The 23519-nt window shown below is 33.6% G+C and overlaps 1 protein-coding gene across 1 annotated transcript in view; it reads left to right on the top strand.

The window, feature by feature from the left end:
- The window catches only part of LOC100642807 (icarapin-like), a 55395-nt gene extending 32508 nt beyond the window's left edge, over nucleotides 1–22887 (top strand). Inside the window, exons 2-4 of the mRNA XM_003396180.4 lie at nucleotides 1110–1319; nucleotides 19619–19734; nucleotides 21370–22887. Coding sequence (XP_003396228.1) covers nucleotides 1110–1319; nucleotides 19619–19734; nucleotides 21370–21669 — 626 coding nt within the window. The 3' untranslated portion in view covers nucleotides 21670–22887. The remainder of the gene's footprint in view (nucleotides 1–1109; nucleotides 1320–19618; nucleotides 19735–21369) is intronic.
- The last annotated feature ends 632 nt before the right edge of the window (nucleotides 22888–23519 follow it).

Here is a 23519-nt window from a genome sequence, read left to right as displayed (position 1 = left end):
GTGATCTATACTTCTTATATCTACGGTCTTGACGTATTCTTACAAATCTTGAAACTAGGCGGTGCTTATATTTAGCTCACCTGAATTTTTATATATATATATTCTATCTATATGGCTCTTTAAAATACCAGAATGATTTACCTAGATATTATCTTTAGAAAAATGGGTTAAACAGAGGTTATACGGTTTCAAGAGGGAGTCATAAGCTGGATAAAACAAATTCTTTCATGGAAAATGTATTTTTCACAATCACAGAGAATGGAAGGTTAAACTTAAAATTGTTTGACGAATAATAAAAATACATATTTTTTAATACTAACAAAATTCACTTCTTTTTATAAAGAAAAAAATATAGCTCATGTTTTTAGATTTGCTTATTGTTAGTATGGCAATTTGGTTTACAATCCATACTCCTTCTTACTTCGTCACGTATAATGTACTCGGTAATTTTGAAACTTTTCCTCTCATATCAATTTAACTTTACAAATACAGTGCATACGATGACGTAATATATACTCTCGCCATATGTTTTTCATTAAAACTTTCTATAACGACCGTTCTTTTCGGTACTAGCATATAAATCGGCAACGAAAGATACACGCATATTTACGTAACGTTACGAGATATGCAATCATCGAAATACTTGAATATTCCGGAATTTAATAACAAACAACCTATCCCGAGTCATCGTTCAATGTTACATATGTATAATATGTACCGAACGTGGTAGTCAACTTGAGTATTAATGTTAAAAATTATTCGAATAAACTGAATATCATCATATCACGTAACTGTATAATTTAAAAAATAGGATATTGTTAGTCGACGTAGGCCCTCATATATATGTCATCAGAAATTTCATTTTAGAGCGAGGAAAAATTTATGTTACTTATTACAATATTTATTAAAATATATACACAATTTATATACAATTACAACGTTCAAAGCTAATACTTAATCCTCGGTTAGATCTTAAATGTGATTTAGTTATTTAAAATTGAAAAATCTTATCAAAGATCCATCTCAACAGCTATAATTAGTAAGCATTAGTATTTAATTAGTATTTAATATCTAACGTGTTTTTCAAATAATTTTGTTATTTTTTACAGGTGCACGTAACGCAGATACTAGCGACAAAAATAATGTAGACACCGTCGTTGTTTTGCCATCCGATGTTGGAAGTCAAATGATGTCAGCAGCCTTCGATTTCCCTGATGTGAGCTTTGACAGCGACAGTGACAGTCTTGAAAGTTCAACCTGGAATTGGAACAGGTTGTTCAGGTCAAACTTCTTGGACGGGTGGTATTCCAGCCTGCAAGGTACGTGAATAGAAATATTTACTATATGCGCGCTATATGCAATTTCAATATGTTTATTAAGCATTTTGTCGGCGAGGTGCTTTCAAACGATAGCTTGTTATCTGGTCTATTTTTAAAAAATGCAGGAAGAAATTGAACGTTCTCAGAAAATATAATTTACCTATTCAGACACCGTAAATTTGTTCAATTTACTATTAAAATATTCTTCCGATATCTCCACAATTTAATTTCTATAGATAATATCGAATATCTTTTCTGTCAACAAAGATCAGCTATTCGTTGCCGTTAGTTTTTGAACGAAATTTGTTAAATCGGCACAGTACCTTACGTGTAATAGTAAATTCTCAATAGTAAATAATTTTTCCAGTAATGTTACACAAGCCATCGAAAATAGCCGTAAGAAAATTTCTTTTCCTCTATTCGAAGCTATTTAGATTATATCTAAAATATTTCCTTCGTCGTTAAGTACAAAGGAGACATTTTAGTTTATGAAATTAGTTTTTATTAGTTATTAATTAGTTTTTGAATAACAGGATACGATGCATAACGTTCGAAAGAAATACACTCAGCTATATCAAAGAGCTCCTTTCGAACAACCGCTTTTCAATCTGGAACGACGTTTTTGACAGCCGTCGTTGTCACTGCCTCTCGAAAAAGAATCTCTCGTTAACACCGCGAAACAACTCTAAATCGAATTCTACTTTAACTCGAGGGATTATCAGAACACCTGTTTCCACTGTCGACTCTTTCGAATCACCCTCTTTTCAATCTCGAACGACACAATTTCCACAACCGTAATTGCCGCCCAGCTCTCCGACGAAACGTCTCGTTAATATCCTAAAACAACTGGCTATCGAATTATGCTTTAGATCGGTAGATAATCAGGGAATGGGGGATTATGATCGCGGATCAGTTGGACGTAACACAGAATCGGCCAAATAGAGTGATAGTTCGCTGGAATCGGGAATGACCGCACGCGTGCCGCTTAGGCTGCCGCAGAAACGCGATCACGGTTCAGCAAACACAAACATAAAATTACACGGAATCGCGAACGGCCATGTCCGTGTTCCGCTTACATGCGGTTTGTCAAACGTAACTTCCGGCGACCCGTTGCGCTCGTAATACCCGCGCGCAATCGGCCTCTGTATAGCCAACCGATTGTCGTTTCCCGCGGTGATATACGGGTTACGTTTGTGTACGTTCGTGAAAGTATTCGGTCGCCGTCGAAATTTCTCGCATTTCCGACTCGCTTTATTGCGACTCGCGTGCACACATAGAACAGTGTCATCGGTGCTTTACGATAACGTACAGCGTAGAAATGCGGCAAAGGAAAAATCATTCGGTCGCAGGATAAGAAACGGATAACGGCGGTCAATGATGATTAACGACGAGTTGGAAGGCGAAAAAAAATTGTAGATGCGACTCGTGATTACGGGGGGATATAATACGTTATAATAATCGATCATAGAACATTTTCAAGATCTTTCATTTCATTTTAGTAACATGAGAGGCACGAACCAATTGTACGATAGTAAGTTTATCGACGATAGATGTCAATAAATTGATGTTTCGTACAGAATATGATAATCGAGCTAAATTATCAGGCTATTAATCGTTATTGATTTTGACAATATATGGCAAACGCGTTTAAGAACAATTTGCAAGAATTATCCAATATATATATACACAGTATATTACACACGGTATATTACACACAGTATATTCAAAAAGCTGGACTAGAAAATATCTGAATTTGAATCGAGGCATCGTTTAAAGTGCAGAATCAAATAATGATAAATTATTAAATAAAAGTAAATTAGTAAATAAAATAATGATAAACGCAAACTGATTGAACGATCATATTCAGCAATTGAGAGAGGCGATTTAATTTTATTATACAAAGAACGTAATTTAATTCCGTGATTTAGGTATACGTATGATCATTGAGAAATTTTATAATATTAAACATAGACATGCATATGGACCTTTTAAATTATGAAACGTCAAGGAGGCAAAGATACTTGAAAGTTTCTGAAAACTTTCAAGATTTACCTCGTATTTCGCAAGTATCTTATTAAATCTTATTACATGCATGTACATATGAACGGTAATATAAACTATCGTAACTTGAATTTTCAGGCGTAGCTATATCTGTAGACTCTGACACGCTTGATAACTTATCGGGGTCTAAATAAATTAGCCGACGTAAACTGAGAACCTTTATCGTAGAATAACGCAGGAGTTTCGAAGTCATTTCCGCGCTAAGTGTTGAAGCTATTCTTGAACGTGAAATAATATAGGAGTTCCGAAGTTACTTTCCTCGTGAAATATTGCAAAAGTTTCGAAGTTACTTTTCGACATAATGTAATCGTTTTGCAGTTACTCTTACATTAGGTATCAAAGTTACTCTGGAACATATATACGAATGTGCTAATCAAAATTTCACGTAATATCGTGGCTAACTGTTTCGGCTTCTGTAATTCATTTTCTTTCTTTTTTATTTTCAAAATTACGCAAGTAATAATGTAAGCCACTGTACATTTCCTGCATAGAGCGTTAATATCACTTTTTAAAAGAACTAAACAAGAGAATAAGCTTATTTTTGACGTAATTAAAAGTAAATGTTAGCAAATTAATTATATAAAGCAATTAAATTGCAAACAAACGTTAATTATAACGCTTTTAAAATTTCGTTAAACGTTCTTAACGTATAACACGCATCTATATAGCACTTATTATTAAGTCGCTTTTCCATAATTATAATTACGGAAAACTATTTCGGATTATTAATTCTTCGAATCTAAATACCGAGAAACAATTCTTACGAAGTTACTAAGAAGAACAGAGTAAAAGTGAAGCTGCTGTTTAATAAATAAAACAGATTCACGTGACACCACAATAAAATGCTATGGACATTGTGCTTCGTAGACTCCAACCACGACTCAAAGTTGGCCAATTGACACAGGAAGTACAGTTATAAAACATGGTACCGTGAAATCGACGTAATTATAGAATTATATCGGCGATAAAGAAGACGGTAGTTCGGTCTGTACTAATGAAAGCAATTAGCAGAAATTACCGCCCTAATTAGCTGGTCGTGATTACTGCCGCATCGCGGAAACTGCGGATCCTTTCGTTCCTTTCCTTCCGCCGTCCCTTTTTTTCTTTTTTTTTCTTTTTTTTCTTTTTTGTTTTCTTTTCCAACTTTCTTTGTCTCCTCTCGCCTGTCTCCTTTTCTTTCTTTCTACCTTTCCCTTCTGTTCCTGCGTTCTCTTCTACGTAACGGAGTATTGATTCTATAGCCTTCAAGACGAGCATCTACAATTTGTTGCCAGTTCCATGCGCTTCTGCTCACGTTCACCGAGCAATTTCATGAATATATCTGCATACCGTTAGGAACGAGTTTCGAAAAGAAAAAGGGAAATCAGAAAACGAAGCGGAGACAGTAGAGAATAAGTGGATGAAGGGGGATGAAGATAAAACGAGGACCAAGATGACGAAGAACGGAAGAAAAGAAACAACGTGAAAGGATCGGAGAGAGGCCGGCCGCGATGCGAGGAGATTGATGACATTATCGCGTGGAATTCGCAATGAAGCGGTCTTTAAAGTCACCCGACATTCCCAAAACCACACGTGCCTTCACATGCATAATCGAACGAGAAGAAAACGAAAATCCGCGGCTCTAAGTGCAGTTTCACGATTCCTTCTTTTAATACAATGGGTAAAGGTCTGGAATATCGGCTACTTAAAAACATTGCTTCGTATTATACATTTTCAATAAATGATGCGACGAGTGTCGAGCAAGGAATGTTGTGAATGTTGAAATAAAGGTTCAGCGTATCAATGCAACGACGTTCCTTGTAAACGAATTAACACTAGAATTACCGATAGCTAACATGAAGCTATTTCTACCAAAACCAGTCAAAATGATTGGTCTTTAAAAAATACGTAATAATGAAATATTTTTATATTTATTGATTTATTACTTTCTTACAGAAGGAATTCAATGTTATGTAGTACATTTTTCGTATTATTAATCCATCTGGGACTATGATCCCTAAACGAGAATTGATACATTTATAAAATTGTAGAACCAGTCATTTTGACTGTTGTGGAATTTCTAGTGTTAATATTTAGTGTTCTGGCGATCGATCTGGAATTTTCTTGATAACTGATATCATCATATTGAATGATACGCAATAAAAATTTAAAAAACGTATAAGAAGTTGTACAAAACGAGGAAACTGGTTAATTAAGCTTCAATAAACAGATTGCAGGACCCTTTTATACTTTGACAAGTACCAGTCATTTTGACTGGTATTGGTATAAGTAACTTCATATAAAATTATTTTGTGTTTGAATACATAAAAAACAAAATAAAATTCATTATATTATTCTTTTAGTTATCGTTGCGAAAGTCATTACATCATTGCGGAAAGAAAATATAACGTGAAGTAAAATAAAATTGTAAAACCAGTCAATTTGACTGGTGTGGTAATTTTAATGTTAAATATCGACTTAGCTCAAAATGCTACGATAGGAGACAGCAAGGTCCTGCGATCACAACAAGCACAACGATCGAGCAATTGGAATAATAAGCGATATAAATGCTGAGAATGTAAAAGAAAGTGCGAGAGAGCGTAAATTATACGTGAAGTAAGGTGAAGAAAGTTGTAAGTGTTGGAATAATTTATTTTATTCTAGAACTTAAAATGATACAGCTACGATTCTGTGAGCTAATTACATTGTGATAAAACATGAATAATAATTAATAGTAATAAATGTTAAAAGCCCCGAATGATGTAAATTACAAAATTAACAGACACGCTTTCTTTTTTTCTGTGTCTACTAAAATTTTCAACTCTGACATTTAATCATTTTAAATATCGTTCTTTATATCGCTTGTTATTACTTGAGATTGAAACAAACAACTAAAAATTCTCCGTTTTTTCAGTGCCACTGACGATTAATGTAACGTGTGGTAGTTTAGAAACGATAAAAACTTGTTGCCACGTCAGCAACTATTAACTTGTTAACGTTATCAATAGACGCGAACGAAGTAAACAGCACGGAAGACAAGCGTGGGACTGAAGTATTTAGACGAATTGCAGTAGGTCGGAGAAATGAAATTCCTCCCGTCTCTCTAAATATTTCGCTTAGCATTAGCGGCGACAGAATCAAAAACGCGATTCTAATTGCGTTTGCTTACTTTGAAAGAGGAATTCTCAGTTATGCCGAGGAGGATGAACGGAGGCACCAATTTCTGCGATTATATTCGCGGCAGATGTTTGCAGCGGAACGCCGAAGAAAGTAGCAGTCGCGAAATTAAAATGGCCCCAACGTTGCCTGGGCGCAATCTGTTTAATTGTAAAGCGTTCCCTACCGAATGAAGCGGCAAGAGAGAAAAGCCTGTTTCACGGAAGTTCTCCACGCTCTTGACCAACGTTTTGCGCTTGTGAAAATGAAGGGAAATTAAGGTTACGAAATTAAAGAATCTTTGATAGCTTGGTCACTGACGATAGCCAGGAAGGATATTGGTTAATGCTGTGAAACTTGTAAGAGGAGTATCGCAAGCATCTGGATCTTGTCAAACGATTAATCATTCTCGTTGAATGTTCGCTCGTGGTGAAACACGATAGTTGCTCAATAACTTTGCTCCAGTTGTTTTGGAATCCTACTGGACTTCATTTATCAATCGTTTAATAATTATACAATCGAAACAATTGGTCTCTTTTAAATAAATATCCATCCTCCGTTAAACTTGATTCGAGTATGAACATCTAAGTACTTTGAAATAATTCTCAACTTGTTTTTAATATTTCTATACGCTTATATTAGATCGTTAGTGGTAAATATTTCTTTTCGAGGTCCTCTTTCGTCCATCTCAAGATCACAAAACATTCAAACAGACATTGTTTCCATTTGTGTATCATTTTCCACATAAGGCTCGATCTATTATTTTTTTCGTACATGGTACGTTATATACTATTACAGAGTATTTAATATATAGTATATTATATGCTTAAAACAAGTATACGGTCTGCTTCTTTCAAAGTGAATTGCAGTTTCCGGGTCATTCTTCTTTTCCTTCATGAGTACAAGTCTAGCCAAACTGCTTCGAAACAGCGAGAATACCAAGTTCTTACAAATCCGAAATTAACAAACTTATATTTAATCACAAAAGAGGAAACATATACAAACCAGTCGGCACCGATCATAAACTTAATAATGCTGATACGATTGACTTAATCTTTAAATTAAGTAATACATCCGATTTTAAACAACTTCATAATCATTACTTCGGATATACACTAAACGTGTCGATAAAAACAATTTCATTCTACACCTGTACTCGCTTGAAAAATTATACTCGTCCAACTACGATAACGATACCACTCCTTTGAAAAAAATCTCTGCTTCGTCGTTACTTCCTGGTAATCTCCGTTATAAGAAATATTCCACAAATTACTTCCGAAGAAAACAGAAGGGTCCAATTTAGAAGACCACGGGGAAATAAATCGATAACAACGAGAGCAACGAGCAAAAAGCCGACGATTATCCGTATGCTGCTAGTTGCATAACCCTTGCAATTGCAAAACGCGGACGAGCGAGTTTTACTTTCAAAGGTCGGGTTCTGTGGTGCCAAGGTCGGCCATCGTAATATGCGGTTTATTTCTATTGACGATCGCTTTCACCAGCGAAAGTTCTTTTCCACGCGCTTATTTGATCTCGAGACAAAGAAACACAGAAGGACGCGCCGGGAACGACGGGAAAAGGGAGCAAGAAGAAAAAGAGGAATAGAAGGGAAGAATAATTGCACGGGTCGATCGTGTAATTCATTAGGCGAAAGACGAGCCGGTGAATGGACAGCAATTTTCGGTAATCGCCGATTGCACGACTCGATGAGTCGTTATTCAGATCCACGTTACGTGTATCGTTGCTGCTAGCTAGAGTGGAAGAAAGGGTCTTCAGGATTAAAAGTTGCAGAGCTGTCGAGTGGCGGAGCCAGAGACAGGAGCCAGGAAAGCGGAGCCGTTGTTAAAAAGGGGAGAAAATTTACGCCTGAAAAGAGATGCTTCGCGGAGAAAGAAGGGAACGAGAGGGATCCAGATGTACAGGGTGTTTCTGCAGAGAAAGAATGTTACGTTGATATAGTGAAGTAGGACCGGAGAAAATGTTTCTGGTAAATATTGTCTTATTTCGAAGGTTGAGAGGTAAAGAATGAAGCAGGAAATTAAAGTATATATTGACAGTGTGCCTGATAATATAATTAAAAACATAGCAAAAGGCAACGGCTATTTTTACAGTTCTGCGAATTATGAAGAAAGTAGAAAAATTTCTTTTTTTTTTAATACACAGGCAAATGGAAATAACATCGTCATAGAAAATAATTTAGTCGGATCTAAAGTCTAAGGTTCACTCCAAAGTATTTAAGTAAAAGTAATAGTATCGTTGAGGCAGTTCGCTCGTTATGAAATTATCTGCAAGATAATTTCCTTACTTAATACAAATGTATCTCTTCGTATTATCGATTAAAAAACCGAAACTAAAATAGCCTTTTATCGTTCTAACAGATGAGAACTAACAAACTATACAGTTGTATATACATTTTGAAATACAGAAAGATTTGAAAATAAAAATTGTAAAATTACCTGAAACAGCTAATTTATAATAGAAAGAGAATAAACGAAAATAATAGCAAAACTAGCAAACAGGAAAGATGGAAATGAAAGGTATAAAAAATTAATAAGTGAATAATAGATGGAAATAACAAATGAAGAACTAGTGTTTATATCAATTTCTTGCACGTTCGTGAAACAATATTCCAACTATGGGAAAAGTCTGGAATTCAACACAGAGTTGATCTCGCTTATGATCTCGCTGTACACGTAATATTTGACGAACGAATTCAAGCGTATAATGTCGAACTGGCTGGGCATGGTTACATGGAAATGTCAGGGGTTTTATTCGCGGCAATGAAGCGTTTTCATCGGCGATGAACAGGGGCCACGAAATTCAACCGATCGAACAAGAAAAGCCAACCAAATCGGAGCTGTCGTCGCCAGCCGAATAATTCGTTGCCTTCGAAACGCCATTTTCAACGCGTTCACAGGTACAGCCCATTCGTTTCGATTAATGAAACTGCTTTGAACTGATCCAAATTGATCCTACTGTAGAAACCATTTCACCTGAAACCGTGCAAGATTTGTTACCGTGACGGTGCTTAAATTTGTAACTCTCATTGATAACTAATTCATCGAAATTAAAACTTCATTGAATTTTCAACACCTAATTTATGAAGATTAGTGGGTGCGAGTTATCGAAACCTCGGAGATTTGTTTGATAATCGCGGCATGCTTCCGTGAGAAAGCTTTTCAGAAATTAGAATTAGATTTCACAGAGAAACAAATTATAGATATCCGTAAAATACCGTTACTAAATAGTAACCTTTCATTCTCTCCAATTTTTTAGCAAATAAAAATTTGCCTATTGCGAAATTAAGGGTTAAACATGGAAGATCGAAATAATTAAAAAATATTGTAAAAATACGATTAACCCCTCAAGCCAAGTAAATTAAGGTATTATAACGCAAATTCATATTTTTCTGAATATAATTTAGAAGATAGAACCTGGGCAATAATCTTTGTTATCTGCTAAATATTACAACGAATACTACATTTTGGATATTTTATACAACTTTGCAGTTATACATTTTTAGGTCTTCGAATCCTCCATGAATACATAAAAATCAGCAGTCCATTAAATATAGTCGTTTCTAGAAAATAAAAAAAATATACTCGTTCGAATATTGGACGAAAGAAGATCTCTACAAAAAATCTATTATGTATCTATTGTTGCGTGGCATAACGTTGCAAATTAAACATTCATTATCTCACGTCTTAATAGATTTGAAAAATATACAAAAAGCAGGCAGAAAAATATTCAGATAGAAGCCCATGATTCATACTATCCTGAACTAGAGCGTAAATGCGAAGACAAAACAATATACTATTTCGAACGAAAACGTAATTAACGAAACGCTATTATTATTCTCTGTATTTTTTAGTCTTCGCCTTTAACGCCCCCAAAAAATTGTTCGATTGAATAACTAAAATCTTGTGCGTAAAATGATCACTTTCCTTATAAAATATTTCATTCCACGATGTGTCATCTTGCACGTGCTGCAATTTTATAGCGTTGTATTAAGCGGGGATACCGAAAGCGGTGTCAGGGTCTCGTTTTACCGGTTTTTGAATACGGTTCGCTTGTTCTTACATAATTTAATGTAATTCTCGTGGCAATCAAGGTGAAGTTATTAAACTGTTAACGGGATCGTTACTGGAAAGCAGAACGTAGAAATAATTAGCTGATCGAATAATGGATCTGTTACCATTTTTGTTACGTGGACTCGATTTGTTGCGTTAGTTAGCCTAAGGCGTGTAACTTATCAAACTAACTAGATTTGATATGGTGAACGTAACTGTTAATATTATTTATATTGCCATTTTCTTGAGGCAAGCAGATACTATTTTTTAATGAATAGCGGTGTTTTACTTGATTGAAAATGTAGTTATACGCTGATAAGAAAGGAAAGACAGGAATGACGGTCTATTTGAATTGGCCCTAATACAGCTACCAGCGCTTTAATTCTGCCACGTTCATTTTCCACCTAAGTATATTTGTATAATATTAAAAAATATCTTCGGCGTTTTGAAAAAATATGAAAAAGTCTTGTTAGTATACATAATTTTTTCATTCGATTTTATATTAAACATCTTCTCGCTGCTTTACAAATCCTTCTTTCTTATTGAGATGAGAGCAAGATTGAAATATAAAAAATTCGACGAGGATCATGGGTTAAATACAAACAGGATTAAATACATGCTGGAATTATATGAATCTTTAGAGAAAAAGATATATCTTGCTTAATTAAAGAAAATGCTGATCGTACCAGAGAGGAAAATAATCTAACGTCTCCTTCTTATTTCGTTCTTTATTTTTTAATTGAATTTAGAATTATTTAATAGAATTTACCACTAACGATGAGTCGCATTAGGCTTCCATTCGTTAGTATATACAATCAAATAATATTTCAGCTCATAAAATCTGAATGTAGGACGAGTAAATGATGCAACGTTTCTTCCTTACTCTTTCCTTTTGTTCTTTTTTTTTTTAATTAGGTTAAACACTGACCGGTTGCTTTTACGCGTAATCAGTCGGTGTTGGTGCAGCGATACGGTCTTATCGGTAAGTTTCAACGTTTTTTCTACGATATGTTAGCACTTGAATCGCTCACTGACTTCCCGCACAATTATGACAGCGCGCGCGAGTCCGCGTAACCGCGATAAAACGTTATTGCCCTCGCGGCTATCCAGAGGAACGGAAAAGTGAAATCGCGGTCACAGGTAGGGTCGTGGAGCAACGCGAAATCGATTATCGAGGAAATTACCATAATATCGTTGGCATTTGAATCGCCGATCATTAGAACAAAGGTAAATTCGCATTTAAGGAAAGTCATCATAATGCCCGAAACTCTCGGTGGTCGCAGTTTCTAAAATTTGCCACGACCACCTCGATGTTCTAACGTTTAAAATGGATATAAATGACGAACGTTAGTCTCGTAATATTGGCACATGAACATATCTTTAAGGAATGCTTTCGCATAATGTATGCGTAATGCATAATGTATGGTCGCGCCAAGCATTTTTTTTTTTTTTTTGGTCATTAGCGATTAACCAAAAACGTAACAATAATATAGAGGAAACGAAGTGTACAATAAGGCAAATTACAAACTTGTATAATTGTATCTATATGTTTTGAACATATGCCATATATAGTATACTATATCAGTACAGTAGAATTAACCTAAGCTTAAATGACTATGATACAGCGTATATTAGAGCTAAGTCGGTAAGTTACAATATCGTAATTGGTGGTACAAATTAATATCTTTGAGGAAATAATGATTTTCGCAATGTTTTTTATGATTCGTGTGAACTTTATTTGGAAGACCAAATTTAATTTTGTATTTTGGGACACGTTACTACAATTAAAAAGGGTTACTTGTAATATTGGAGTTACAATAGAATTCTGTTTACAGTTACGTTAATATTTGGGTACAGTACTGTCTTCGTATTCGTTACTTTGTAAAAATGAGTTTTTAAAAATATTGTGTTACTTATACTAAGAAAATACAAGCCATTTATTATAGCTTGAAGATTAACAAGCTAAGCTCTGAAGTGAACGATTCCTTCTTAGCAATAACATTTTATCGTACGATAAATTTTTAACATTAATATGAGAAAATGCATCTACCTAAATCCATTGGCAGCCAAGTCGTTCATATTATAATTCATTCACGTACAAATAAATAGATTTAGTCGACAGGAGGATTATTTAATTGGGCATTAATATTTCGTTTCAATAAATGGAGTTCTGTTGTACATGAAAATCAACCTTTAGATATTCTCATAATGGTGTTGCTCATTTATAATTTCCTTTATTCTGGCAATGAAAGCTTTTGAAAATACTAAAATAATGCTAGAATGATTAGAGTTCTGATTTGAATGGAAACATGCATGGAATTATTTTGAATGAACCAAGAGGGCGAAAATTGAAAACGGAGTTCCTGAAATACTGAAAATAAAGGGATAGGAAACAGAGAATAGGAAAAACGATAAGTATAGATGGTATTCCTACATTCCTTTAAAACGGAATAACCTTTTGAAAGTGAAATAAATAAATAGGACCAAACGAATTGAGTTTTTTTTTTTTTAGAGGATAGGAGAATTAGCTTGTTAGATGAGGTAATAAAAAAATATTGACAAGATTACAATCGGAAGTAGCAAAAATTGCTTTTTACATTTTGTAGATTTATATCATTATACTATATACGTGCTAAAGATTCCATCGAATTGCAGTTTTTTCAAAATGCTTTTTACACATTATCTAGTAAATTGGTCCTTCCAACTTTCCAAGAAAGACTCAAGTCCAGTTCGATCGATTTTTAAAATGTTATTCTGTCTTAAAGAATATCTTCTACAATCATTGTAAATATATTAGAAAAATACTCGGCGCCATAAAAAGCATTTCATTTCATAAGAAGAAATTCGATTTTACCGTGTTATATTAGATTTCACAATATATGAAAAGAAATACATATTGTGTATCTCTGCCTTTGATATTCTTAATGAAATTAACTCGTGCACGGGCCATTAGTAAATGGGGCAACAGATAATTGTATCCAATCTCTGGCTGGAAAATAATTACGAACAATTGTGAAGCGTCTTTGTATCTTTTGGCAATGAACGATCACGATATATGTATATATATTTACAACGCATTGTTAGCTGATACTATTTCTGTTTCGATAACTAATGGAGCAAAGACAAAGATTTCATAATTTTATCGCGTATTTGTAGATGTTTTGTTTCCTTTTTCTTTAATTTTTCATGGATACGAGATTAAATAATGGTGTAGCGTGGCATATATCCTGATTAAGATTCCGCGTAACAATAATAAACCGATACAGTAGTCTATTCTGTTCCGCATTGTAAACGTAATAAAATATACGGAATTTATCGACGCGATTATCACCTATCTCCGTGCATTCATGGTCTCAATTCGTGCATAAATTATTATTACATTGTCAGGACAAAAACGGTTATCTCGAATGTCGTTCTGCTTACGATGCACAGGACTTATCTATCACTGAAAATGAAACGAACAAAATACGTATATTTCTCGAGTAATCAATCGTCTATTAAATATTCAAATATCAAAATAGAATAAATTTTATATACAAAATGCGTAATATATAACTGACTGATTTTCATCGTCAATAACTCTTAAACAGGATAGAAGACCACAGTTTTTTTAATACCAGTCACTTATTATGGAAGCTAATTGGAAGTTATATATGGAATATAATATCAGAAAGATTTCCGCCTTCGAACGTTATACAAGGTCGAGCCCTCTCGATCGCATTTTTCGTTATATTTTCACGCGCTTCGCATGATATGTTCGCTATCGCTTCTCGAATAGCATCTTTTAGCTGCTCAATTGCGTTTGGTTCGCCGATGTACACTATACGTTTTTAAAAAACGCTGTGAGAAGTCCGGTGCGGTTAACCCTTCATCCGCATACTGGACCGTTATCGACCGCTAATTTTAGGTATTTTTCACATTCTTTATATTTTTGTACAAATTTCGCTTTGCTTGAAAAGAACGAAAACCACATGTGATAAAAATGAAACTATCAACCAAATAAGAACTATCGGATGATATTCTGGGAACTTACAACGTAAAACGTAAAACAAAACGTAAAATAAAACAAAAACGTAAAAAGACTTGAACGACCCAGTATGCAGACGACGTCAGATAAAATAAGATTACAGATCGAGGATTAAGTCAAACGATCTAGATTACCAGATGATAACTTGCGTAAAGTCACCGTCATTGACGAATTACTTTGGCAAAGTGTTTCTACTCCGTCATTGTTTTGCCGTGCATCCGTAAAACAATTGCTAAAGCGGAACAAAATATGATGCATCGTTGCAGAATGGCGGAACTTTGAAATTAATCAGTTATATATCGTCCACCCTATATATGAGCATTGCACGTAGATTATTCGAATAAATTCAGTCGAATTAGTAAATCATTACGATTACGTAGGAAAGAGTTGTTTCCAAGTTCATTTAATTTTACGCGTATTTATATATTCACTTGCTCAAATTCTACATGTATTTATCAAGTTATCTCGTGTATCCTAAACCAATGTTTCGAACCTGAGCACGCTTCGGTTCAATCTGTTTAACCTTTATGAGCCCCGAGCTATTCAACCTGTTCGATATCTACGAGTCCCAAACCAATCTATTCGATTTCTATGTGTCCCAGGGTAACCTATTCTGCTTTTACAAGTCTCGAACCAATCCATTTGGCTTCTGTGCATTACAAGACAATCTATTCGATCTTTACAGTCCCGATCGATTTTTAGTAAAATTTAACGTCCTTTTATCGAACTCTACCGTCTTTTCTATGCTTCTCGGATTCTGTAAAAGGCTCGCGTATCTTACATTAAAACTGGAAATTTGAATTAATACACATAATATTCGAAGGTATACACAGTTATTTATTATATGTATAAAAAATTTATATTACGTGTTAAATAGGTGAAGCAGATAAAAAGAGTTCATATAAACTTACGTTCGAAAATACTTTCTTAATGAGTTAGAAACGTTTAAAGAATTCCGGCAAAGAGTTCTTAAGGCTCGTTGTACAAACTCAGACAGACAGGCACAAGTGCGTTTACTACTATTTTTACAACAGCAGGTGTGTTCGAAAGAGTTCGACGAATGAAAGGAAGCCTGCGTTCTTGTAGCACACACTTATTGTAACTGCCAAAACGATCAATAGAAATTTTCGAACGCTTGTAACTCTTCGATAAAGCGTTTTCGAACGTAAATTTATATGAATTTTTCTTATCTACTTGACCTCATTACTACCTTCTTTTCGGACACTCTATATATCAAACATTTTCGCTCTTATACTTCGCCATACAACATACGACATATAAATAACTTCGATATTCAACAACAATAACTTCGATATTCTGCAGCTCGTACTTATTTTTTTATAGCGTAGAATTTTAGTTTCATTATACTCGCTGTACGTTAAATGCGGTTAATCCATAGTAAATATAGATCGTTCCTTGCGCATTTCTAATAATTCATATCGATTTTCACCTGTACGAAGGGTCTTGTTTCTCATTATACCGCTGCAATATGACGTATAACATCATGCTTTACGATTTAGTAGTAGTCTTTGCCGAATTTCAACGACCCAGGGTTAATCTTTATTGCATTCTGTGAGTGCTTAATAATCTCTATCGGTTACACCAGTACCTGATGATTTATAACAGCTGGTTGCTCCACCTGTCACGTGCTCTACATCATAGTTTACGAACTCGACGTCGTCTTTATTGTACCCTGCACATTCTGCCTGCATTGCGTATCTCAAGTTTACGATTGTCGAGCTATGCAAGTCTTCTATCATTTGCGAGCCCATAGTCATGTTTTACAAATTACAGTAGGCAAGCATACATGATATTAATAGCTTCCACAGAAACTGCGATAGTTCATGTACTCGATACATTTTTTATTATGTTAAATTATGTTAATTACGTTGGCGTGTTAATTATTTGAGAAATATTTCTCTTTAAAAATAAATCTTCCAGTGCGCATGCACAAGCACCACTTTATAGTCTGGTCGTATCTTCAATTAGGCTACACTCTCGCTCGATTCTCCTCATTGACCTAATTTATCTGCGATACCAAAAGTATCAGTCTATAATTAATCGGTTTATTTATTACTATGTTTAATTGAAAATATCTCTCTGCAATTTACTGCTTTACCTTGACTTTTCCGAGGAAATTTATACGGTAGACTTGTAGAATATTTCCAGCAAATAAGAACTGAAACTGTAGCTGCGAGAAAGCATAAAAGAAGAAATTTCTTGGTATTTGTAATAATCAACGTTTCGTGTCTCGATTCGACTCAACGAGGGAAAACAATAAAATATAACGCTGTAGCAATGCGTCGAGAATTAATCTTTAAGCCAAACTCCAGTTTATAACCGTCAAGCATATACTATATAATACTTTCTTTCAAAAGTCATTAATATATTTTCTATTTATCAAACTGTGAAAGTTTACGTCAATTTGCTAGAAATTGTGCGTTTAACAGAATACTATCTGTCTCTATGATTGCAGTCTCGTTCTACTACAATAGCTAATCTATAATCTTCGACACTACTATAATGATCGATCCATCATCTTCAATATTAGATACTGTAATAATCCATACAATGCTCCAATTCTCTGTCCTATACATATATCCATATGCATGAATAAATCATAAACTACACATATAAATTATAACTTCACCAAACAAACTGACATCCACATAACCATTTAGAGTGACAATATCGCTCGAGCTGAACATCCTTAGGTCTGACATGGAAAAATCGTGTAATTCGCGACGTTTTACCATGTCATTCTCCTCGACTGATAAAGCAGTTAGGCGAGCAATTTTGAACGATGGTTTATGAGAGTCTATAGAAATAATTATAGTTTCCTGAATAATTCTCGACGTTCTTAATCCAACGTCATGCACGACTAGCCGTGAGGTTTTTTCAACTCGTTTAGTTAGACGCTCTAACAGGATTTGTATGAATAATGCAAGTTCGATTACGATACTTTCTAAATCACTCTGGTGATTCGAACAATTGAAACGAGATGTTTGTATGCATTGTTAATGTTGGCGGACATTACATTTCTGCATAACCAGTCGCGTGTTTCTTTTGTTAATTTCACGGAAAGTAACCCCAACATGTAATCGAGAATAAAGGAAGTTGTTTCTATATATTTTTATTATTTTGTTCATACATTTGTTTTTTTCGAATTCATTAAAACTGCAAATATTATTGTTCGAGTACTGTAAGAACCAACTTTTATTTGTGACTATCTGTAAAGATAAATATCAGAATTGGAATGTGTAAGTGCAATGATATTACCAGATGACGAAACAAATCATTTTATTACCAATTCCAGATTTCTCTAAAAACAATGATACGAACTAAATATTCAGTTTCTTCTAGATCTTCTATTTGTTATCGACTGTTTCATATAACGTGTTTTATATTCGTTTTCTATGCTTATCTCCCTTTTTCTGTTTATTCATTAAACATTGTTTATTCGTACCGACATAGAGGTTGAAATATTCCGGCAGCAGGAAACGGATTGATAAATTTATTCTTGGTTTTATATTCCTACCGGGTCAATATATATAACCGGGTCAAGCTCAACGTGTGCTTATTGATCTGAAAGAGAAACACGTTGATGCAAGGTTGCGAAATGCTTATGTCCCAATTTTGGTATCGATATCTTTTAAATAGCTGCGTAGAAACCTACGTGTCAAAAATTTCTAATTTAATAAACGCCAAATATCGTGAATACTATACTCGAATATTATTTATAATTCTAATTTATATCGTTTACACTGTTTATCGAACCTTAGCAGAAATTTGTTTTATCTATTAAACGTTATAACGAGTACTCTGTTTTAAATATTTTCGATATTTTTCCATCCTGTTCATTTGTGCACCTTTAAATTTCCTCGTAAATGCATAAAAATTCACAGTCTAATAATCACAAGTAATAAGCAACTATCTCTTCAAATTTCAAGTACAATTAGAAACTTTTATTCTAGAAACATCTAGAGCAAAAAATACTGCTATAAGATATCAAATCGAACTTCTTAGCCTCCGAACTATTGAAAACTCACGTACCTATCATAAACTCGATTCAGCTAGCAAATCATAAAACTTTTCAAACTATTTCTCAAGGAAGTATACTCTATGGAACAAAAATTTATACCCACTATACTGTACTAACGTAGAATCTCTTATTAAATCTTGTTCCTTTTCACCTGAACGTTACAAGGATTATCCTCTGCGCGTGTATAGGAAATATTTTACAACTATATAAATATAACATTAATGTCTAAACCCTGATACGCTAATAATACAAGAATAAAATTGACAATCGTAATTGCTAAATCTCGTAGAGTAGTTTTGTCATTTGAGATGCTCTTTATCAAGTCGTTTAACCCTCTATCTGCAACATTACCTTTACTGCTATGCTGCTTTACGTACATACTGGGTCGTTTAAGTGCATGCAGTCTTCTTCAGACTTCTGTGTATTAAAAAATCCCCAAAAAGTCCCGAATATAGTCTCCCAAGTTTCTAAAACATCAATAGTTTTTATCCAATAGTTTTTATTACTACCTACATGTTGCCTTATCTTTTTTTAAGCAAAGCAAAACCTAAACAAAGATACTAATAGAATGAGAAATAACTTTAAATTACTGGTTACAAACGACGCGATATACAGCTGGAAGGTTAATCTCTGAATTACGACTTGGTTAGATAAACTTTCTTCGAAATTTCATCAATCGAAGCAGTGATATTTAAAATTAATAATCGCGTCGACAAATTGCATATTGTACCATGATATACTACTAACAGATTCTCTTATGTAGTAGATAATCTAAAAATCCATAACCTACTGACTTCATAAGCAAGTGCACCTTCTCATCATTAATTTACAATTAATTCCAGCATAGTAGAATTCGGATACTATTGCTGGCATATATATTTATATGTATATATATATATATTTTTTTATGGATGATTTATTTACTCCCTGTCAATTTAATAATCAATTTCAAATATGTTTTCAGCCCACATGAAGAGGATAAGAGATCAGATGGCTGGCATTTTGTCACGCATTCCCGGAGATGGGGTTGTGAATTGGAGCAAGATTCCTGAAGGAGCGAACACCACCTCCACCACCAAGGTCAGTCACGCGTAAATATTACGCTCATTTCCGATTTGCCTTTTTCAGCTAATTGATTCACGCGGCTGACAAAATTCCTTCGGTTAGAACCCTTTGTTACTTTTGTATATCATGGTCTTTGTACAGTGAAAAGATACATTCCCGTTGAATGTATTCCAGAGAAATACGTATGTAATTCGGTTCATTAAAAACGGAAACCTTATTAACATCAAATTGTACCGTCTTTGTGTCTATCGACGAGAACAATAACGACAAGTATATTATAGTGATTTTTGTTGCATGTTGATGAGATAACGTATGTTATATAAATTGTCCGTAAAATCCAAGGTGAAATAGCAAATATCATCGAATGAGAAACTACGATTAATAGTAATTTCATTTTCTCTTATTTTACCTAGCTTTATCATCGCTCTCCGCTTTTCAACGATTCGTTTCTGATTTATTTAGAAAATTAATTATTCATTTATATATATATATTATATATATATATATATATATATATATTACAATATATACAATACAATTATACAATATATATATATATATTATTTATATATATATATATATTGGATATTCTACCAAAATAAAAGACAAGTTTAATTACGTTTGTTATAAGATTTAAGTTTTAAAAATTGTTAACTACTCTCATAAGATACTTTGCTACTAGCCGTGTTTAATGATCCAACAGCAGAGACGAAAGAGTTAATGGAACATTAATCGAAATATCAAGAGTAATATCATTGCAGAAACTTAAGACGATCCCGTAATTGCCTTTAAATATTTCCACGAAACGATCCTCTTCTATAACATTCAATTTAAAGTAAATACGTTAGAACAGCACGGTAATCCCGCCTCCTGTCTCTTGTGAAAGATGAAATAATGAAACAAGAGTGTTCAACTTTAGCATTACTCAAATATAATTAATAGCGCTGCGTAAGAGTACGGCTTATGTACTTGCATATAACGTGTACGATTTGTCTGAATACGCGCAATACATTGTTCCAAGTTACGTAATAAATTGCGCAACGTAATCTGCACATCAATGCTGATCAGGTTGCTACATTTCCTGGGATGAAATAACCGCTGTGCCACTTAGATCGATGCGCAGCCTTTAATTTTTATTGCGACGCATTCGCGGAAAGTGTAAACGTTTAAAATTAAAGTGGCTGCGTGCTGTGAAAATTGTTGATACAGATTGTAAAAAGATTGAAAGTTTGATATATAGACGAGTGTTCATAGAATATTGAATGTTAATATTTTAGACGTAGCTTTCTTAAAGATTTTCCTAATTTGCTTAAAAAGGATAATCATACGATAGAAGAAAAAAATGTGAGTAACAATTCGAGGAACGTTCATTTGTATTTTAAATCTATTTTTCAGCAAAAGCACCTTCGTCAAATAATGATTGGTAACTTATAAAATGATCTTTTTTAATTTTGCGGAAATTCATTTAATACACAATGGACTAATAATCATCCTCTAAAAAAAAGTAAAACGTATTCATTGCATTGTTAACGTAGATATACGTATTACATTTCATCGCAAATCTTTAATTTTGTATATCCATATAAGTGTTTGAAATTAAATTGAAATTAAGTTTATTGTAAAATACAGAACACTATCATTTGCTTGTAGATCATCAATGGACACGTGTTGACCATCAACGAAACAACCTACACCGATGGTGACGACGAATACAGCACGCTGATCCGCGTCCGTGTTATTGACGTGAGGCCTCAGAACGAAACTCTCTTGCAGACCGAAAACGAGGCTGATGCCGAAGTAACCACCCTTCCTACAGTTACGGGTACCGGAGGGACCACTAGTACCGACACCAGCAAAGTAGACCGCACCACACCCTCACGAAGCGTGGAAACCGTGGAAGAATTCGACAACGAAATACCGAAGAATCAAGTGGACACTCTAACTGCTTGAGACAATCGAGAAACAATCTAAAAGAATAGCGTCGGATTTATTGAATCCGAAAGATCGTTCCATTATTTTTTATCAATTTTTACAAAAATTTAATAATTGGTTTATATATCGTATTATATATCTTATATATACATATACCATCATTGAATGATTTGAGATTATTTTTCGCAATGTTTAAAACATATATTTATATAACGTCTTCCTGAATGCAGTGTATAATCAAAAATTTATGCAAGAAAATAATTTTATTAAATTAAATTTAAAGTATAATTTTATAGTAAGTAACCGGAATGATGCGTGATCTCAAACTTTTAGATGGTGTCTGTATATTGCCGTAATTATATTTTTACACAGTATAGCTATGTACTTAGGTACACTATACGTATATAACTTAATCAGTAAAATAGCAATAATAACATAAATACATAGTAAAAGAACATAAGATTTCCGTCCGCGACACTCTTTCGGATTCAACGACGACATTCGTGTATAAGAAATTGTAAACCATCGCGATGCAATAAAATGTTGACTATCGTAGAGTTCTATAGATGATATACATATATGTTATATGTTCTATAGCTATGTACATTATATATTTAAGAGAGTCACCTGTAACGAAGCCGATTGTTATAACGTTTAGAGATATGCTTTCTCGGAGATGAACGCATAAACTAAACTATACTATAGTTACGTATAGCAGTCCTATGAAATAGCAGCATTAGTGAGACTATATTACAGGTTGTACACCATCCATAATATTCGACAGTAAGACATTTTGAAAGAGAACGAAAACATCTTTTCTTCGAATTTTTGCTTAAATGAAAACATACGAGTCAACAATACCCTTCTGGAATTTTTCTTCTGGATTCTCTTCCTTATCCTTGAAGTCAGGAAAATCTCTTAGTAAGAATACATGCATGTAACAGAAATTTTATACGTGTATTCGTTTGTAATGATCAACCGTATTTTACTTATGCTAATAAATCCTTGAAAGAATGTTTAAATATATTTACGTGTAAGTATACCGAGCGATTTAAAAAGTACAGAATAGCTGTTTTCTTATCCAGTCTTTGACTGGAGAGGGATCAAGATAAATGGGAACTATTTTTTTATGAGATCAGAAATGGTACAGTTTAAAATGTAACGAGTTGTTTCGCGCGAAGATAATTTTTTAATGAAAGTAAATGTTAGCATAAAAAATAAATATTGTTGGCATAAGACTAGTATCTTTATTTCAATTGCCCTATGAAATTTTAGCAGACTTATATACTGCGATAAATAATTCTTTTTGATATCATGCGTGAAATAAAAATTGATATAAAAAGATATATAAAAAATGTAAAAAAGCCTCGCATCAAAATTATTATCCCATTATCATTTTGAAGATTATCTATACGTAACTGCAATACTAAATTAGTAGGAAGGGTTTCTTCTTATTTATCACACAATAATGAATAAAATATCATCATTAGAATAAATAAATGCAAATAAATAGTAATATATAACAAATAAATACATAGTAAAAATATGCAGTTCGAAATAAATAACGAATACTTACTTTCCTTTTTTGAAAATTTTCAAATCGTATTAACTCAAATAAAGATAGATTTTCTGTAATGAACCATATAATTTAAATTATTTTGGAGATAGGAATAAAAATTGCAGTTTTCTTTTCTTTAAAAAAGAAATTCTCGTAATTTTGTAAAAATTGAACTAATTGAATTATTTAAAAAATCATACGTGTTAAATAGTTCGATAATGAATATGGTGTAAAAATTTGAAATTGGTGGGCTAACTAAATCAAACAACATGGTTTAAACAAACGAGGTTAAAATTTTAAAATAACCATC

The sequence above is a fragment of the Bombus terrestris genome, chromosome 6 (genome assembly GCF_910591885.1).
Source record: "Bombus terrestris chromosome 6, iyBomTerr1.2, whole genome shotgun sequence".
Lineage (NCBI taxonomy): Eukaryota > Metazoa > Arthropoda > Insecta > Hymenoptera > Apidae > Bombus > Bombus terrestris.
The sequence above is the reverse complement of the archived record's forward strand: the minus strand, read 5'-3'. Positions and strand labels throughout refer to the sequence as shown.